General features: G+C 67.2%; 1 protein-coding gene across 1 annotated transcript in view; it reads right to left on the bottom strand.

Moving 5' to 3' along the window:
• KNDC1 (kinase non-catalytic C-lobe domain containing 1) overlaps positions 1–15,706 on the bottom strand; it is a 44,421-nt gene that overhangs the window by 17,116 nt on the left and 11,599 nt on the right. The window contains exons 4-18 of the mRNA XM_069460190.1: positions 13,101–13,247; positions 12,609–12,726; positions 10,603–11,282; positions 8,955–9,069; positions 8,303–8,374; positions 8,160–8,221; positions 7,858–8,016; positions 6,960–7,037; positions 6,727–6,817; positions 6,357–6,534; positions 5,784–6,286; positions 5,502–5,687; positions 5,172–5,316; positions 4,419–4,504; positions 3,228–3,616 (exon numbers count right to left, since the gene is read on the bottom strand). Of these exons, the coding sequence (XP_069316291.1) occupies positions 3,228–3,616; positions 4,419–4,504; positions 5,172–5,316; positions 5,502–5,687; positions 5,784–6,286; positions 6,357–6,534; positions 6,727–6,817; positions 6,960–7,037; positions 7,858–8,016; positions 8,160–8,221; positions 8,303–8,374; positions 8,955–9,069; positions 10,603–11,282; positions 12,609–12,726; positions 13,101–13,247 (3,009 nt within the window). The remainder of the gene's footprint in view (positions 1–3,227; positions 3,617–4,418; positions 4,505–5,171; positions 5,317–5,501; positions 5,688–5,783; positions 6,287–6,356; positions 6,535–6,726; positions 6,818–6,959; positions 7,038–7,857; positions 8,017–8,159; positions 8,222–8,302; positions 8,375–8,954; positions 9,070–10,602; positions 11,283–12,608; positions 12,727–13,100; positions 13,248–15,706) is intronic.

Genomic DNA, 15,706 nt, shown 5'->3' with positions numbered 1-15,706 from the left:
CACACGGCACAAGGGAGAAGGAGCCACGTGTCTCGGCCACACCTGGACCACAAGTGACTCAGCCAGATCTAGACGAACACTTAGGACCGTTCCGGTGAGTTGTTCTGCTCTGGCCTAACCTGCCTGAGGATTTTTCATAAAGTTAAAAGAGCATCATCTGTTAAAAGAGAAACAAATGTGAACGGTTTGAGGCACAATTTAGGCCACTGGCTACTGGATTTAATTGGACAAATGGCTGAGGAACATCGGGGAGGAGATGAATGAAACAGTAATTGGAAGGAAGTTGGAACAGCCAGAAGTCGTAGACAAAGAAGGTTGAACGGAAACCACTGCCGTTCACCTCGACCCTGGGGGAAGCGACGGGAGCGCCCAGACGGGCCTGGGCCGGCCGGGGCCAGTGTCACGGCCGGGGACAGCAGCGTGGTCGAGGCTCCTGTGCACTCTTGTTTTGAGCTGCAAATGTGAAAATGCGCCTGGTAGTTGTGTTATGCCTTTCCTGTTTTTCTGAAGCTCCTGCTGTGAAAGGGACTCGGTGGGTCCTCAGAGGTCGCGAAGCTGTGGCCACGGCTGTTCTCACCCAAACCCGCCGCCAGGCAGAGAGGGCTCAGGAAAGTCCCGGCTGCGCGGGGGTCCAGGACAGACTTCTCCCCAGGTGAGCAGCCCGCCGTGCCTCGTCCCCCAAGACCAGCCGCTTGGATACGCCATGTCCCAAGCAGGAGCCACCGCAGAGCAATGCCGGGTGAGTGTCCACCTGGGCCTGTTGCGGACGCAGCTCAGGGAACCTTGTCCCAACCACAGGGTCACGGCCCAGTGAGAACAGACACTGGCCCTCGCCGGACCCTTCCGACCTGCGCTGGTCTCAGAGCACATTTCCAGGGCCCTCTCGGGGGACAGAGCCCACCACCCTTTGGTGACAACCTCGTGGCAAACTGCTGTCCCCGAGCCCTTTTGAAGCTGTTGAAGGCTGAGACGTCTCACAACCCACCTACATCCGGCAGACGCTTGGCAGGGGGCCCCGCCACACCGGCACAAGGCCAGCGCTCATCTCAGGGGCGCCCGTCACGGTGGCCACGGTGGCCGCAGCCCAGCAGCCCTGGTGCCAGCCCCACTCTGGCTTCTCTCCAGCTGCAGGGGTCATGACCCTCCCTCAGCCTCAGTTTCCCAAGACCACAGGAGGGTGATGTGGCCTGTGCAGGCCGCATTTCCTGCTGCAGCTGGTTTGTCTCTGCTCCCGCAAAGGCGGCCACAGGTGGAGAGAAACAACCCACTCCATGGTGCTCCCGTGGAGACGCACACTGGAACCGACCCACATCGTGGCGCTCCCGCGTAGACGCACACCGGAACCGACCCACTCCGTGGCGCTCCCGCGTAGACGCACACCGGAACCGACCCACTCCGTGGCGCTCCCGCGTAGACGCACACCGGAACCGACCCACGCCGTGGCGCTCCCGCGTAGACGCACACCGGAACCGACCCACGCCGTGGCGCTCCCGCGTAGACGCACACCGGAACCGACCCACGCCGTGGCTCTCCCGCGTAGACGCACACCGGAACCGACCCACGCCGTGGCTCTCCCGCGTAGACGCACACCGGAACCGACCCACGCCGTGGCGCTCCCGCGTAGACGCACACCGGAACCGACCCACGCCGTGGCTCTCCCGCGTAGACGCACACCGGAACCGACCCACGCCGTGGCGCTCCCGCATAGACGCACACCGGAACCGACCCACGCCGTGGCGCTCCCGCATAGACGCACACCGGAACCGACCCACGCCGTGGCTCTCCCGCGTAGACGCACACCGGAACCGACCCACGCCGTGGCTCTCCCGTGTAGACGCACACTGGAACCGACCCACTCCATGGCTCTCCCATGTAGACGCACACTGGAACCGACTCACTCCATGGGGATCCCGTGTAGACGCACACTGGAACCGACCCACTCCGTGGTGCTCCCGTGTAGACGCACACTGGAACCGACCCACTCCATGGCTCTCCCATGTAGACGCACACTGGAACCGACTCACTCCATGGGGATCCCGTGTAGACGCACACTGGAACCGACCCACTCCGTGGTGCTCCCGTGTAGACGCACACTGGAACCGACCCACTCCATGGCTCTCCCGTGTAGACGCACACTGGAACCGACTCACTCCATGGTGCTCCCGTGTAGATGCACACTGGAACCGACTCACTCCGTGGCGCTCCCGTGTAGACACACACTGGAGAAGGGAAGTCGGACGAGCACCAGGCCCCACCAGAGGGGACTTGCAGAGAGGGGTGGGGTCTCTGGTCAGAGGTCCAGACACGGATGTGGCAGCAGCGAGTTTCTGTCGGGCCTGAGCGGCGGCAGCGCCGTGGGCCCTGTCACTGGGGGGGCACCGTGCAGGCTGCCCCTTCCTCGCCAGAGCCCCGTGGGAGGTCCGAGTCCTGAAGCCCTCAGTGCACGACGCCAGGCCCGTGGCCGGGACACACGCAGAGGCCACGGCACGATGCCCCGCCTGCCGCGCAGCCCAGAGGACACGGCTGATTCCAAATAAAAGCGAGCGTTTGAAGAGCATCACACTGTTCCCACGTTGGCTCCCAAGAAGGTGCCGGGTCACTTTCTAGGCCAGGCAACGGAGTGACGTTCAGAGGGTGGCAGAGGGGACAGGGAAGGAGCCTCCAGGAAAGGCTCCCAGGCAGAGCCCGGGGAGGTGCTGTCTCCCTGCCCGGCACCGCCCGGGGCTTGGAGGCCGGAGGTGGAGAGTGAAGCGCCGGGGCAGAGGTCACTGCCGGGGGTCCCTCCTGCTGGCCGCCCTGGGCACCTGGGCCTTCCAGTCACTGGGGGCAGCAGCCCTGTGTCCAGAGCCCTGCGGAGAGTCCCCCGCATGCAGGGTGGCCGGGCCTGGCTGCTCTGCCCCAAGATAGCAGGCACCTTCTCTCACCTCAGAGCCAGGAGGCTGCACCTGCCCCAGCAGAGACACAGCCTGGCCCAAGCGGGACTCCTGTGAACCCGTCACCTGTTGGCCACGCGCCCAGCTAACACGCGAGGAGAGCCGTGCCCCAGCCCAAACGTGGGGGTCTCGTGCAGGGAGCAAAGCACAGGACGGGCCCAGACCACTGTGGCCGGGCCCCGGCGGGGAGGGGGCTCTTGCGCTCATAGCACCGTCTGTCCCCTGGGGTGACGTGGGCGCTCTGCTTGAAGGAGGCCTCGCTCTGAGGACACCCCGGGGGGCGCCTGGACTCACCGGGGCCTGAGCGTCCGGCTGCGAGTGCCCGCCGGCCGCCTGCCGCCCCAGGGCCTTCACGTAGCTGTGCACGTCCGCCCCGAAGCAGTCGGCCTCATAGAAGGCGCTGGACCAGCCGGGGTTGCAGCTCTGGAACCCTGCTGGTCCGGGGGACACCGCCGGGCTGCCCTCGCCGGGCCTGGCCAGCTGGGCCGCTACCTCCGCGTCCGAGGCTCCCCAGGCTGGCCGGCTGTCCTCGGGCTGCTGCTCTCTCCCTGCTCGCGTGGACTTCTGAGGCCGAAACCCCACCTCGAAGTTCCCCTGTGAGAGCTCGTCTGAGTCGGCGTCCGGCAGGGAGGGGGCCAGGCTGGGGGCTCTGCTGGTCCTGGCCGCGGCCGGCTTTTCCTTTCCTGCAGAGAAAGGAGGCAGGTCACCGGCAGCACCTCTGCTCGGCCCAGCGGACAGAGGCCGTGCTGACGGCTCAGGAGGCCCGGGGCCCCGTCTGGGATGGTGGGGCTGGGATTGGGACGAAGAGCTGCACCTGGGGGGGCCCTCGGTGTGCAGAGACCCCACCGGGCTCTCCCTCTGCTCCGAGCTCCGTGTGCCCAGAGTCCGGCCCTGCCCTCCCTGGCTCCCACCCCAACAAGCCCAGGTCTTATGTTTTCACTCGCAAACCCGCCAGCGGCACCCGGGCTCTCTCGGGGCCGGGCGCTTCCGTCTGTGCTGGGCAGCTCTCCTGAGCTTCCCTGGTCTCCCGGAGTGTGTGGACGCCACACCCGGCGCACTTCCCGCTTCTCTGATTCGCCGGAACCGGCCCAAGCCCATGCCTGAAGCTCTGGTCACAGACCCGAGGGTGACCACAGCCACACCCCGTCCCCAATGCCTGCTGCTCTGCCTGCCCCGGACAGGACTTCAGATCCTCTGGGAGCCTTGGGCTGAGGACCTAGGAAAGCCACCCTCGGGGTCTAAGTGGCAGGCTTCCACTTGTCACCCTCCCTGGCCCTGGCGGTGTGCCTGTCCTCGGAGACCCAAGGCCCCGCCCCGCTCCCTGGCTCCCCCATGCTGCTGGGGAGGGAAGGAGCCCCCAACAGCCCCGGCCCTGCTGGCTTCGGGGAGAAAACCTTCCCTTCACAGGACAAGCCCTGGGGTCCTGGGCGCCCTGGAGGCTGGGAGCCCTTCCCCGGAGCCTGCGGGCGCAGCCTCAGCTCTTACCCGGGCCGGGCAGCGAGGGCCTCTGGCCGGACAGTGAGCAGCTGCTCAGCCTGCGCCCAGGCTGCGGCCCAGCGTCCTCGGAAGCACTGAGGAGAGAACACAGGACGCGGTCAGACGGCCCCGCCCCCGCCTGCTGGGTGACCCCCGCCCCGGGGCCTGGCGTGGACCACTCGGGTGCACGAGCAGGATGAGCAGGGCCACGTGGCCACGCATAGCCCGCGGCTGGGGTGACGGGTGGTCACGAACTTGCTCCTCAGGACCATCAAGGGGCATGGCACACACAGGACCTCGGGGCTCCGAGACGGAATCAGCAACAGACTGGGACAGCCCTTCTCAGCGCCATGGAAACGCGCCCTTGGGGTCGGGGAGGTGCAGGCACCGCGTGGGGCCGTGAGCAAGGTGAGGCCCCCCCCCAGCTCCCAACAGCAACAACTGTCCCCCCGCTTGGTGCTGGGGGCCCACGTGTCCCTCAGCACAGGGGGTCCAGGGGGGCTCCAGGCCCGGCCTGGCCCGGGGACCCCCGTCCGGCCTCCCCCTCTGCAGCGGTCCCAGGTGCCACTCCAGGAGGGGCACGTCCCCTGGGGCCCTGCGTGGTCTTGGTTTCCTTTCCTGCAGGGCAGAGGGATGGCGGCTGCCACCCCAGCGGGCGGTGCCATCCTGCGCCCCCAGCTCTGAGGCCGGGGCTGTCGCTGCCCTGACTGCGCCAGCGCGGGTCCCCGGCCTCGCGCTGGGGCCTCCCCCGTGGGCGCTCACCTCTGGGAGGGCGAGGTCCGCCCATTCACCACGCTAAAGAGGTTCTGGAGCAACTTCTCGTCCCAGTAGAGGTCGCAGAACTTCTCGGAGATGGCGCCGCAGAAAGTGGCAAAGGTGAGATCTTTCAAGGCGAGGATATATTCCCCTGGGTTGCAAGATGATGGGGACACGTCAGGTTGGGGGCAAGAGCAGCCTTCAGGGCTCGAGGCTGGGCTGGGGCTGGGCTGGACCCCTGGCGCCCACCACTCCCTGGAGGGCTGAGTCCTGCCCGGGCCCCCTGCGGCCCCTCCCAGTCCTGGGGCTTCCCGGGGGCCCCTGCGCCCCACACACCCATGATCAGGGCCTCCAGCCCGTTGTCAAGGTAGCCGTCGAAGGCGAACTCCTCCTGGATGAGGCGCGTGGCCTCCTGCAGGGACGGGCAGGCCGCCCTCTTCGCAAGGGGCGAGGCGTCCACGCCGGGCAGGCAGAGCTTGCGCTCTGCTGGCTGGGGTCTCTCGGGGACACTGTCACCACGCTCTCCGACGTCACCACGCTCTCCGACGTCACCACACTCTCCGCCATCACCATGCTCTCCGACATCACCACGCTCTCCGCCGGGGGAGCCCCTGGGGCTGTCCGCGTGCCCCCCGGCCGGGGAGGGGCCCTGAGAGGCTGGTTGGGGGCCCTCTGGCTCCTGGCCCAGGTGATCGGTGGCCTTGCCCCGGGGTGGCTTGAGGGGGTGGCGGGGGCCGAGGCTGGCCGCTGTGGGCTCTGAGGGGCAGGGCCCGAGGCCCCCGGAAATGGCCCCAGGTGGGATCTGCCCATCAGCCCCTTGCTGTGGGGGTGGCACCGATGGCTTCAGGGGCAGGGTGGGGGCAGCGGAGCCAGGAGTCACCAATGAGGCCCCCTCCAGCTGGTTCTCAGGGGCCAGGGGATGGGGGCGCCCCTGGGCCCAGTCCGGAAGCACCGGCTCCCCAAGAGGTTCTGGGGCTGCTCCCTGGGGCCCTGGGCCAGACGCCTCCAGGCTGTCTCCGGTGGGGGCCTCAGGGCGGTGCTCCCCCTCTGCGCCACCCTCCGGCGGGCTGTTCCCCTCCTCCCCGCTCTCTGCCGGCCCCAGGCTCACGGCAAGCTGGTCCCTGCAGAGGGGAGCAGAGAGCTTAGCAAGGAGCCCCAAGTTTGGGGACCCACCTGCTCTGGGAGACTCACCCGGTGACACTTGTGTCCTGTGGGAGGACAATGGGCCTAAAGTGAGTGGCTGCAGACAAGAATGCGGCTGGCAGCTGGGTGGCTTCTTTGCAGCTGCAGGGATGGCTGGGCACGGGCCCTGGCACGGCCACAAGTCGGGTGTCACTGCTGAGGGTGTCACTGCTGACCGGCTCGAAGCCTGGGGACAGGGGCGGTGGGTGTGGTGGGGCTGGGAGCCCAGGGCCCCATGGCTGCTCTTTCCCACCGTGTGGGGCTGCGCCCTCCCCCTCCCCGGGTCCCTGAGGGCCCCTCTGAGCCAGGCCTGGAGCTGGAGGCGGGAGTGGCCGGTGCTTGGGGGTGGACGGGGTGCTGGGTGTGGGTGGGGGCCCACCTGGGCTGGGCTCCGGAGCGGGTGCTGCACTGGGCTTCAGCTCAGCCACTGAGAAAGCCTGGAGACCGATGCTCTGCTCCTCCTGGCAAACCTGGGCGGAGGACACAGGGCCCGGCCCAGGTGCCACAGAGGCCTGGACGCCGGGTGGACCCAGCCGTGCCGGCGCCACCCGCAGCGCGGGGAGAAAACTGAGGAAGGCGGGGGAAGGGGCCGTAGCCACGGAGCTCGCCTACCTCGCAGGTGGACAGCCGCAGGTGGGCCAGGACCTTCCTGCTGTCCATGCCCCGCTGGAGCAGGTAACTGCCGCACACCTGGGGGCAGGAGAACGTCCGTGCGTCCTGACAGGCCAGGCTGAGGCTGCCAGCCCCACCCCATGGAGCTCCTGTCCGAGAAAGCTCCGGGCCTCACAGCGCTCCCTGTTTGCTCCAGCGGCACCAGACGACAGGCCCACGGCCGGCCCCCCGGACCCCTCCCTCCCGGCCTGTGCTCCCTCCAGAAGCCCACCACCCTGCGAGGGGCAGCGGGGCTCCTGGGAAAACCTGCTCCCGCCACTTTGACATTCGAGCTTGTCCTCACGTGACCCACCTGCCCAAGGTCACAGACCCAGGTCCCCCCACAGCCGTCTCCTGCCTGTCTGCATGTGGCTTCTCCCTCCAGAAGGTCTGGTGGCCTCACAACCGCGGGGGCCCCGCTCTGTCACCCGCTCTGCCTGTGGGGCGCGGGCGAGGTCCCTCTCGGGGGGAGTGGTTAGAACCCAGCCCTGAGGTCCGAGTCCCAGCAGTGGGGCCAGGTGGGGAGGGGGAAGGCCAGGGGGACCCGCAGAGGAGGTGGCCTGAGGCCGCAGGCCCTGTGGGGGACACCCTTGCCCACTCTGGCCACTGGACACCGTGGAGAGTGGGGTGCCCTGGAGGAGTGGCCGTGGGAGCAGCAGGGACCCCCACACTGTCCGCCCACCTGGACGGCCGTGGATGAAACAAATGCGCTCCCCTCCCCCGACGGTCAGGCTGACTGTTCTTAGAAGGGACGACCTGGGCAGTGGCTTCCCGGCCCCTGCGTGCCCAGCTCGGTGACGGTGGCCACGGCCCGAGGCCCGTGGGCTGTGAGCCGGGGCCACGACCGCCGGGCAGTTACCTTGATGGCCTCCGCCGCAGACGGCCGCTCCAGGGCGCTGCGCCGGGCCATGTCTAGGAGGAGGGTCTTGAGCCTGCGCGGCAGGGCCAGCTTGTGGTCACGGGGGACGCTGAACTTGGCTGCTGTCCACAGGACGGCGGCCACACAGTACACGGAGGCCTGGGCGGCGGCAGAGAGAATAGAGGTGGCCACTGTGCCCAGCAGACCTGTCCCCTGCAGGGGACAGCAAGGCACAGCGGCACCCTGGGTGGAGCAGACGTGGCACCCGTGGGGCTGGGGCAGGGCCGTGGGGGCCCAGTTACCTTCTCCGTCACCAGCCGTTCCTCCGCCACCTCGGGAGCCAGGAAGAGCGAGTCGTAAGGGCCTGCGAGAGAAAAGCCTGCTTAGCTCCCCCGTCCCGGCTGCCGCTGGGACCCGGCCCTGGGGGGCCCCCCTGAACACCCACCGTCGGCAGGGGGCGGCTTGAGGAGCACAGCACCGTCCTCGGCCACCAGCACGGAGTCCAGACGCAGGTCAGCTGCAACACAGCTGCGGTCAGCACTGGGCACAGGCGTGGCCGGGCTCCCCGGGCTGGCGGAGACTCGGCCAGGCGGGGGCCCCGCCACACGGGCACGCGGCTGCCCCCAGCCCCGGGCAGCGCCGGCCAACACCAGCGCCTCGAGCCGGAAACCAAAGGGCTCAACAGAGGAGGGCGTGGGGGTCGGGGGGCGCGGCCGGCTGTGCCCTGCGGGTCACGAATCTGGCCTGAGGTGGCCCGAGGGCTGCGGGTGCACAGCGCAGGGACACCAGGCTCAGGTGGCCGTGGACCTCTGACCCCCAGCCCTCTGGACACTGTCCTCACACCCCCTGGGCAGGGCGGTGCCACCGACATCCCGCCCACCTGTCCTTCTGTCCTGCAGGTCGGGCTTTGGGGGGACACAGACCAGCACAGTAAGAGTGCCTCCCTGGGGACAGGGTCGCCCCGTTGAGGACGTGTGGCCGGGCCGTGGTGTGGCCCCCGTTTCTCTTTATCACGGGCCTGGTTTGAAGGCCGGCCTGTGAGCACCTGCCCCACCAGCCCTCAGGGTGCCCAGCGGGTGGCGGAGCAGGGGCGTCACCTGGGTGCTCGGGGAGCGTCCGCAGGGCGCGCAGGAGGGCGAGGCAGAGGGCCCAGAGCTCGCACTCCCGGAGGGGCCGGCCCAGCCGGGACAGCAGGTCCTGCAGGGACACCGGCTGTGGGGAGAGGAGCATGGTCAGCGGGGAGCCACCGCGGGCGAGAGCCACCCAACCCTGCCCGACACCAGGGGCCAGGGACGTCCCGACGTCAAGACAAGCCGGGCAAGGACGTGGGAGACCAGAGCCCTCCGCACGGCGGCCGGAATGAATGTTCCAGGTGTGTCACGGCAGGGAACCGTGAGGCGGCGCCTCGGAAACTGCGCGTGCAGTGGCCGTGGGACCCAGCAATGCCACTTCTGCGCGCGGACCCGGGGGGCGTGAGAGGGAGGCACAGGCACTCGCACGGCCAGTCCACAGCAGCTCGGCCAGTCCCGAGGGCCGGTGGGGGAGGCAGCCCCGTGTCCCCTCGTGGTGGGACATCGTCCAGCCTCGGAGGGGAAGGAGAATCCGACACGCTACAGCGCGGACGGGCCCTACGGACGTCGTGTGAGTGAACTAAGCCCGTCAGCACAGGGCAGCGCGGTGGCTCCGCTCACGGGCGGTCGTCAGATTCGCACAGACGGGAAGGGGCTGCGGGGCTGGGGGCAGGGGTCTCGTGGGTGGAGCTCGGGTCCGGACGACACAGTGTCCCGGAGATGAGCGAACACACGTGACGCTCTGTGCACTGACAGTAGGTTTTATGTGATGTGTGTTTTAACACACGCGGCTGGAGCCAAAGAGCTTCGGCCCGAGGGCGGCGCCAGGACCCGCCGCCAGCCCTGGCCGCAGGTGCAGCCTCAGCAGAGACCCCCGTCCAGGCCCTGGCGCCTCGCGGGGCTGAAACGCGCAGCGGCTGGCGCCTGCCCTCCCTCGCCAGCCTGCGTCACGTGTGGGGACCCAGCGCGGAGCTCTGAACCCGCTGGCCCCTGGCTCTGGACCGGCCCCGAGGCCTGCGACCATGCCCTGCGCCGGGGGCTGAGGTCTGGGCGGCCCCGATCCCAGGACCTGGCAACGCCCAGTTCGGGGTAAGGAGGCCGAGACCTCAGCCCCACCCCTCGGCAGTGCCACCTTCCGACGGGGGACTTAGCACCCTGTGCCTCGGTTTACCCACCTGGAAGGTGGGCCGTCATGAGGCGCCTGGGCACGGGAAGGGGGTGGGTGGTGGGCACACGTGTGTGCACATCGGGGCCCGCGAACAGGACCCCACCAGCTTACGGGAGGTGAATGCAAGTGAGTCCCGGGGCCTTGGGTCAGCAGGCCCGGCGGGAAGGGGATCCAGGTGGCACAGCGAGGTCCTCGGGCCACCGGCTCCAGGGGCCCTTGCCCTGAGGAGCTCACGGGGACGCAGGGTCAGAGGGCCGAGCGGCCCGGCCACTCAACCGCTGGTGGTGACGCAAAACCACGCAAACTTCCCAGAGGCTGCTCCACACGGCATCCTCCGCCCGTCACCAGGGGCAGCGGACACGGGGGGCCCCTCCTGCCCGGGGGCCATCCCGGCAGCTGCACAAAATCCCAGCAGCTCTGAGGACGCCCTGGGGCGCTCGGGCGTGGACACCCCCTGCTGCCCTCACGCTGCCGCCGACCCCAGCCCGGAGACACCTGCTCACCCACCTGCTCCACGGCTGCACCTGCTGGCTGCCCGGCTCCTTCCGGAATCTCCTCGTCACTTCCGGGTGTCCGGCCTTCAGAGCCTGGCTCTCCAGGGTTTGCAGGGCAGGGCGGGGGTCTCTCTTCTGCCGGTGCCTGGCCGGGGCATGAAGCCTTGGGGGCCCCCGGGGCCCCGGCCCCGCCGAGGCCTGCGCGGGGAGCCCCTCCCAGCCGGGGCGTGGGCTCCGGCTCTGGCCACAGTCTGCATCTGGGCTGCGTCTTGGAGCTGGAAGGGCCATTTTCCCCATCCGGAAAGACCTTCTTGGGGTCCAGAGGGAAGAGTTCAGACGCGAGCAGCTGGTGTTTCGAGCTGACCTCGGGCCCGTCGGGCAGGAGCCTGGGGAAGGTCTGCACTTTCCTCAGCCGGCCCCTCCGCACAAGGTCTCTGTCCAGCTCGCCCAGGGGGCCCCTGGTGTCCAGGAAGAGGCCGGCCAGCCCCCCCCGGGTGTGGCCTTCCCCGTTCCTCATGGAGGAGGACAGCAGGGGCTTGGGCGGCGAGGGCCTGGGGCTGGTCTCCGGCTCTGGGCCTGCAGGGGGCCGGCGCTGGGGTGGGGGCTCCGGGTCAGTGCCGCGGTCTCCGGGCGGCCTCCTGGGCCCTGCGCTTCTTGGAGCAGGTTTCTCCCTCCAGGTGGTCTCCCCAACATCTGGGCACAAGCAAGACACGGTTACCACGGAGCCTGGATGGCGTCCCCAGCCCCGCCCCCCGCCCAGGACCCCAGCGCAGGTGCTCAGGGGACAGGGCCGCCTGCCAGTCCCGCCTCACCCGTCACGTGATCTGGCTAATTAAAGCAGCTCCGGGCCTCCCTCTCCCCCGGGGCCAGGCCAGGCTTCCGCTGGGGGCTCCCACGGGAGCCCCGGGCAGCTAATTACTCAGCCAAGGCAGTCGCTGTCCCATCACAGTCACACAGGTGACAGTCCCCACAGGACGGCACTGACTCTGGCCACGGCCGTCCTGGCAGCCCGTCTCCCACACTCGGCTCTGGACACTCGCGGCCCCTCTGGGGACTCTGCAGCCCACTTCACGCTGCGCCCTCCCATGGGGGCTCTGCTCTGTGGAGAGGGACGCCGGTGGCTGCCGCCTGGGCCACAGCAGTGCCACTGCCGACGGGGTCAGAAATGCCTCTTGCTCGGCAGGAGGAGCCCTGCCGGCCACTGCCAGGCTGCGCGGCCACGGCCTCAACACCGCGTCCCGAGGCCCCGCACGGCTCCGTGCTGCGGGCAGCTGTGTGCAGGTGCCGTCTGCTCAGAGGCGACTAAGACGACGCGGGACCGTGTGCGCCCTGGAGTCCCACACGCTGCGGCAGCGGTTGCCGCGTGGTGTTGGCGGAAGGAAACGAGCTGCGAGACGGCACCACGTCCACTCGCGGAGCCCACGAGACCCAGAGAGGTGACCACACTAGTGTCAGTCACTTCTGAACGCGATCTTGACCTCGGCTCTCAGGGCCTGGTGTCTGCAAAACTGCCGGCTGCCACCGAGAACGAGTGTGGACGTGGAAATGCAAGTGTGTGCACGCGTTAATACGTGTGTTTCAGCATGGGCACTAAAGGAGGGTGTGCTCACATGGGAGTATGCAGTATAGACAGATGAATTTGCATATGTGTGTGAGTGTGAATGTGCGTGTCTATGTGTGGGTACACACGTGACCTATGTGAATATATGTGCATGTGATTATGTGTCAGTGCAGATGTTTATGAGGTGCGTGAGCACGTTAGCATGAATGTGAGTGCATGTGATCTGTGTTAATGTGTGTGCACAGTATGTGTATGTGTGCACACGTCTGTGTAAGTGGGCGTGTGCCTACGTATATATGTGTGCGTGTGAGTGCAAATGCCCATATGCATGTGTATATGTGTGCATTGCATGCATGTGTGTACATGTGTAGGCACACCACACGTGTACACATGCACACGCGTGTCCATGTGTGTGCCCACATGCAAGCACACGCGTGTGTGGGGTCAGGAGTGCTCACCCTGTAGTGCTCCGAAGGACTCGATGGAGAGCACCCTCCTCCCCACGGCCGAGAGGCTGCGGCACAGGCGGCAGGAGGACGTGAGCTGCATCTTCTCCTCGCACAGCGCTATGATGCTCTGTGGGCGGGACGGGCGGGTCGCCAGGGAGGGGCCGCCCTCCCCAGCGCCCGGCAGTCCCCAGGGCCTGCCCACCGCCCGCCCTGCCCATTTTCTGCACCCCGGGCAATGCGTCCTGGCGTTACAGGAGCCAGGAGGTCCTGTTTGGCCGTGACAGTCACAGGCCCAGCCTTCCGTAACAAAACGTGCACTGAAGAGGCAAGTCCTCACTTAGAACGCAGTGCCTCCCAGTTCTGGTCCAGGGACCCAGGGGAGCTGCTGGGCCCACGTGTGTGCGGTGCACGTGTGTGTATGCGTGTGCACGTGTGTGCGGTGCACATGGCAGCGGGGGTGGGTCGGGGCTCGCCCCAGGGGGGTGAGGGCCGTGCGTTTACCTCCAGGTCAGGCCGGTCCCCGGGGTCCTCCGCCTGCATCTGACCCAGCAGCGCCTCCAGGTCCCGGCTCAGCCTGGGCTCCAGCGTGGGCTCCGCCACGTACTCCAGGGCCACCTTCAGTGTGGCCCCCAGGGAGTAGATGTGAGCCTGCGGCAGGGAGGGGCCGTCAGCGCGAGGCACATGCCTGGGCCACGCCGCCCTCTCGCTGGCGGGTCTGGGCCGCCCCCGCCCCCGCCCCCCGCGGGGCAGACGCCGACCCGCTCCCTGAGGCAGCTGCGCCTCTGAAGGGCTGAGCCTCTCCTCTCTGGGTCGTGTTCCCGCAGCGGGATTTCAGCAAGAGGAAGGACGGGGCTGCGCTTGTGCTCGAAAGCCGGCGTCTTCCTAACTGGCCTGAGAGGGGCTCCACGTGAAGGCCTGGCCAGCTTCATCCCAGAACAGCACACGAGGCGTCACCATCCCACGTCACCAACAGGAGCGCAGCCCAGGGAGGCAGGTCCCAGCACACGTGTGGAGGCCGGGACCCGGGCCAGGGCCCCCACCACACTGCACCCTCTTCCAGAGGCGAGGCCGGCCGAGTGGACAGGACACCCCACCCCGAACTGGACCTGCCACCGCTGCTGATGGGGTCCAGGCGGCCCAGGTCCCCCGGGTGGTCACACGACCCTCAGTTGTCATGAGGCCTGGGGTGACCTGCACACTGTCCGGTTTTTGCTGGAAGCCTTATGTCCCCAGGCCCGGCTGCCCCTCCTGCCTCGTCCCCTGCCAGGGTCTCCGTCCAGGAGCGCGGCCACCAAGCCCTGCCCACCCAGCGTCACCAATTCTGCCTCAACTTCTTTTTCTCCTCAGGAGTTTTCTTCGAATAAGCTAAAAAGCATCACAGAGGAAACTGAGCCTCCCCCGCGGCCCCTCATCCCCGAGGGTGCTTGGGACACGCCACCTCCACGCTGGCGGAGAAGCTCCGGGCTTCTCGCCTGGACACGGGCACACGCAAATGCCACACGCACACGCAGCCGAGGACCTGGGTGTGTCTCTCGGGGGAGCCGCGTCGGTCCTGTGCGCCAGCTTTTCACAGCATAAATCTCCGCGGGGACACAGACCGACCTTCACCAGAGCCCAGCCCTGACTCCGGCACAGGGCGCTCTCTGCACCGTCCCCGTGTCCTGGGTTCCCCTGCCGTCGGCCCCCACTGCCTCCCTGCTGGCACAAGCCCCTGCTGGGGGCAGCGACACCTCCTGCCGGCCCCTCGGCCCCTCCCAGCTCACGCCTGGCCCTGCCACAGTCTCTGCCTCGCACCTGGGCCGGTGCTGATGGTGGCCGCACTGCCAGCCCCTGTGGTCTCCCGTCCCCCCGGGGCCTGCCACCCGCCCACGCCTCTGAGGGCCCTTAAAGGCTCATGGGGGGCCTGGGCCAGGCTCCGTCTCCCTGGGGGACCCCCTGACATTCGTGTTCTGGCAGTGGGGGTCCCGCCCCTGTACTGCCCTGACGCTATAGCCGATGCTTCAGCGAGCGTGGCTGTGTGGCGGCTCTGTGCTCCAGGCTGTGTGTGCGGCGCAACCCTGGGAGTGGGTGGTGGGTCCCGGGTCACCTCCCGGCACAGCTGCCGACAAACTGCTCCTAAGTGACCGACCCACGTGACTGCCGGCCGTGCCCAGGGTCCCACCCCCCGCGGAGCTCCGGTCGCGGCAGCTTTGCTCGTCTGCTAGAAACAGCATCTTGAGTTAATTTGCGTTGTTATAATCATGAAAGAGACCAAGCATCTGTTCTTACCTATCTGCAGTTTTAAGTTTTTCCTCGAAATGCCCATCCGTGGACGCTGCTGATCTCTGCACCGAGGTGCCGGGCTGGGCCTGGCGCCCACACACGCTCCCGCCGCCCGCTGGTCCTCCCGCTGGGTCACGTGTCCTGACGTGGAGCGCTCTGACCTCCACTTTGCCACCGTTCTTCCTCTGGCAGCTTCTTGGGAGGGACTTCTCGACCCCAGGAGGTAAAAATGGTTTTCCTCTGTTTCCACTAATATTTTTAAAACTTTAAAATATCTATCCATAACCCATTGAGGGCCGTCTCTGTGCCGGCGCCGTGGGTGCGAGTTTGGGGAGCGCCCGGAAGGATCCGCCCTCGCGTGCCAGGTTCTCTGCCTGGGCCCCTACAGCCCCTCTGCTGGGCTGGCTCCTCCGCCCCTGGTTGGGGTTGTGCCGTTTTAATCACCGTAGCTTCACCGTCTGCCTTAATATCTGCAGGACAAGTTACGCTGGGTTTGCTTTTTAAAAAATGGTTTGTCTACTTTCCCATTTGTTAGGTTTTACAAAACAAATACAAACTCTCCCATTCCCATTCAAAACACAAGCCAAAAATGATTGAGATTTTAGTACAACACAGTGGCTTTTCATATTAATCTGGGAAGGACCAGCTATTTTACAAAATAACATCTCTACGTGTAGAGACAGGGTCTGTCTCTTTTTTATTTTTATTTTATTTTTTTTTTGAGACAGAGTCTCACTCTGTTGCCCAGGCTAGAGTGAGTGCCGTGGCGTCAGCCTAGCTCACAGCAACCTCAGACTCCTGGGCTTAAGCGATCCTCCTGCCTCAGCCTCCCGAGTAGCTGGGAC

Source organism: Eulemur rufifrons, chromosome 28 (assembly GCF_041146395.1).
Source record: "Eulemur rufifrons isolate Redbay chromosome 28, OSU_ERuf_1, whole genome shotgun sequence".
Taxonomy (NCBI): Eukaryota; Metazoa; Chordata; class Mammalia; order Primates; family Lemuridae; genus Eulemur; species Eulemur rufifrons.
Note: the sequence above shows the minus strand (reverse complement) of the source record. Positions and strands in the feature narration are given on the sequence as shown.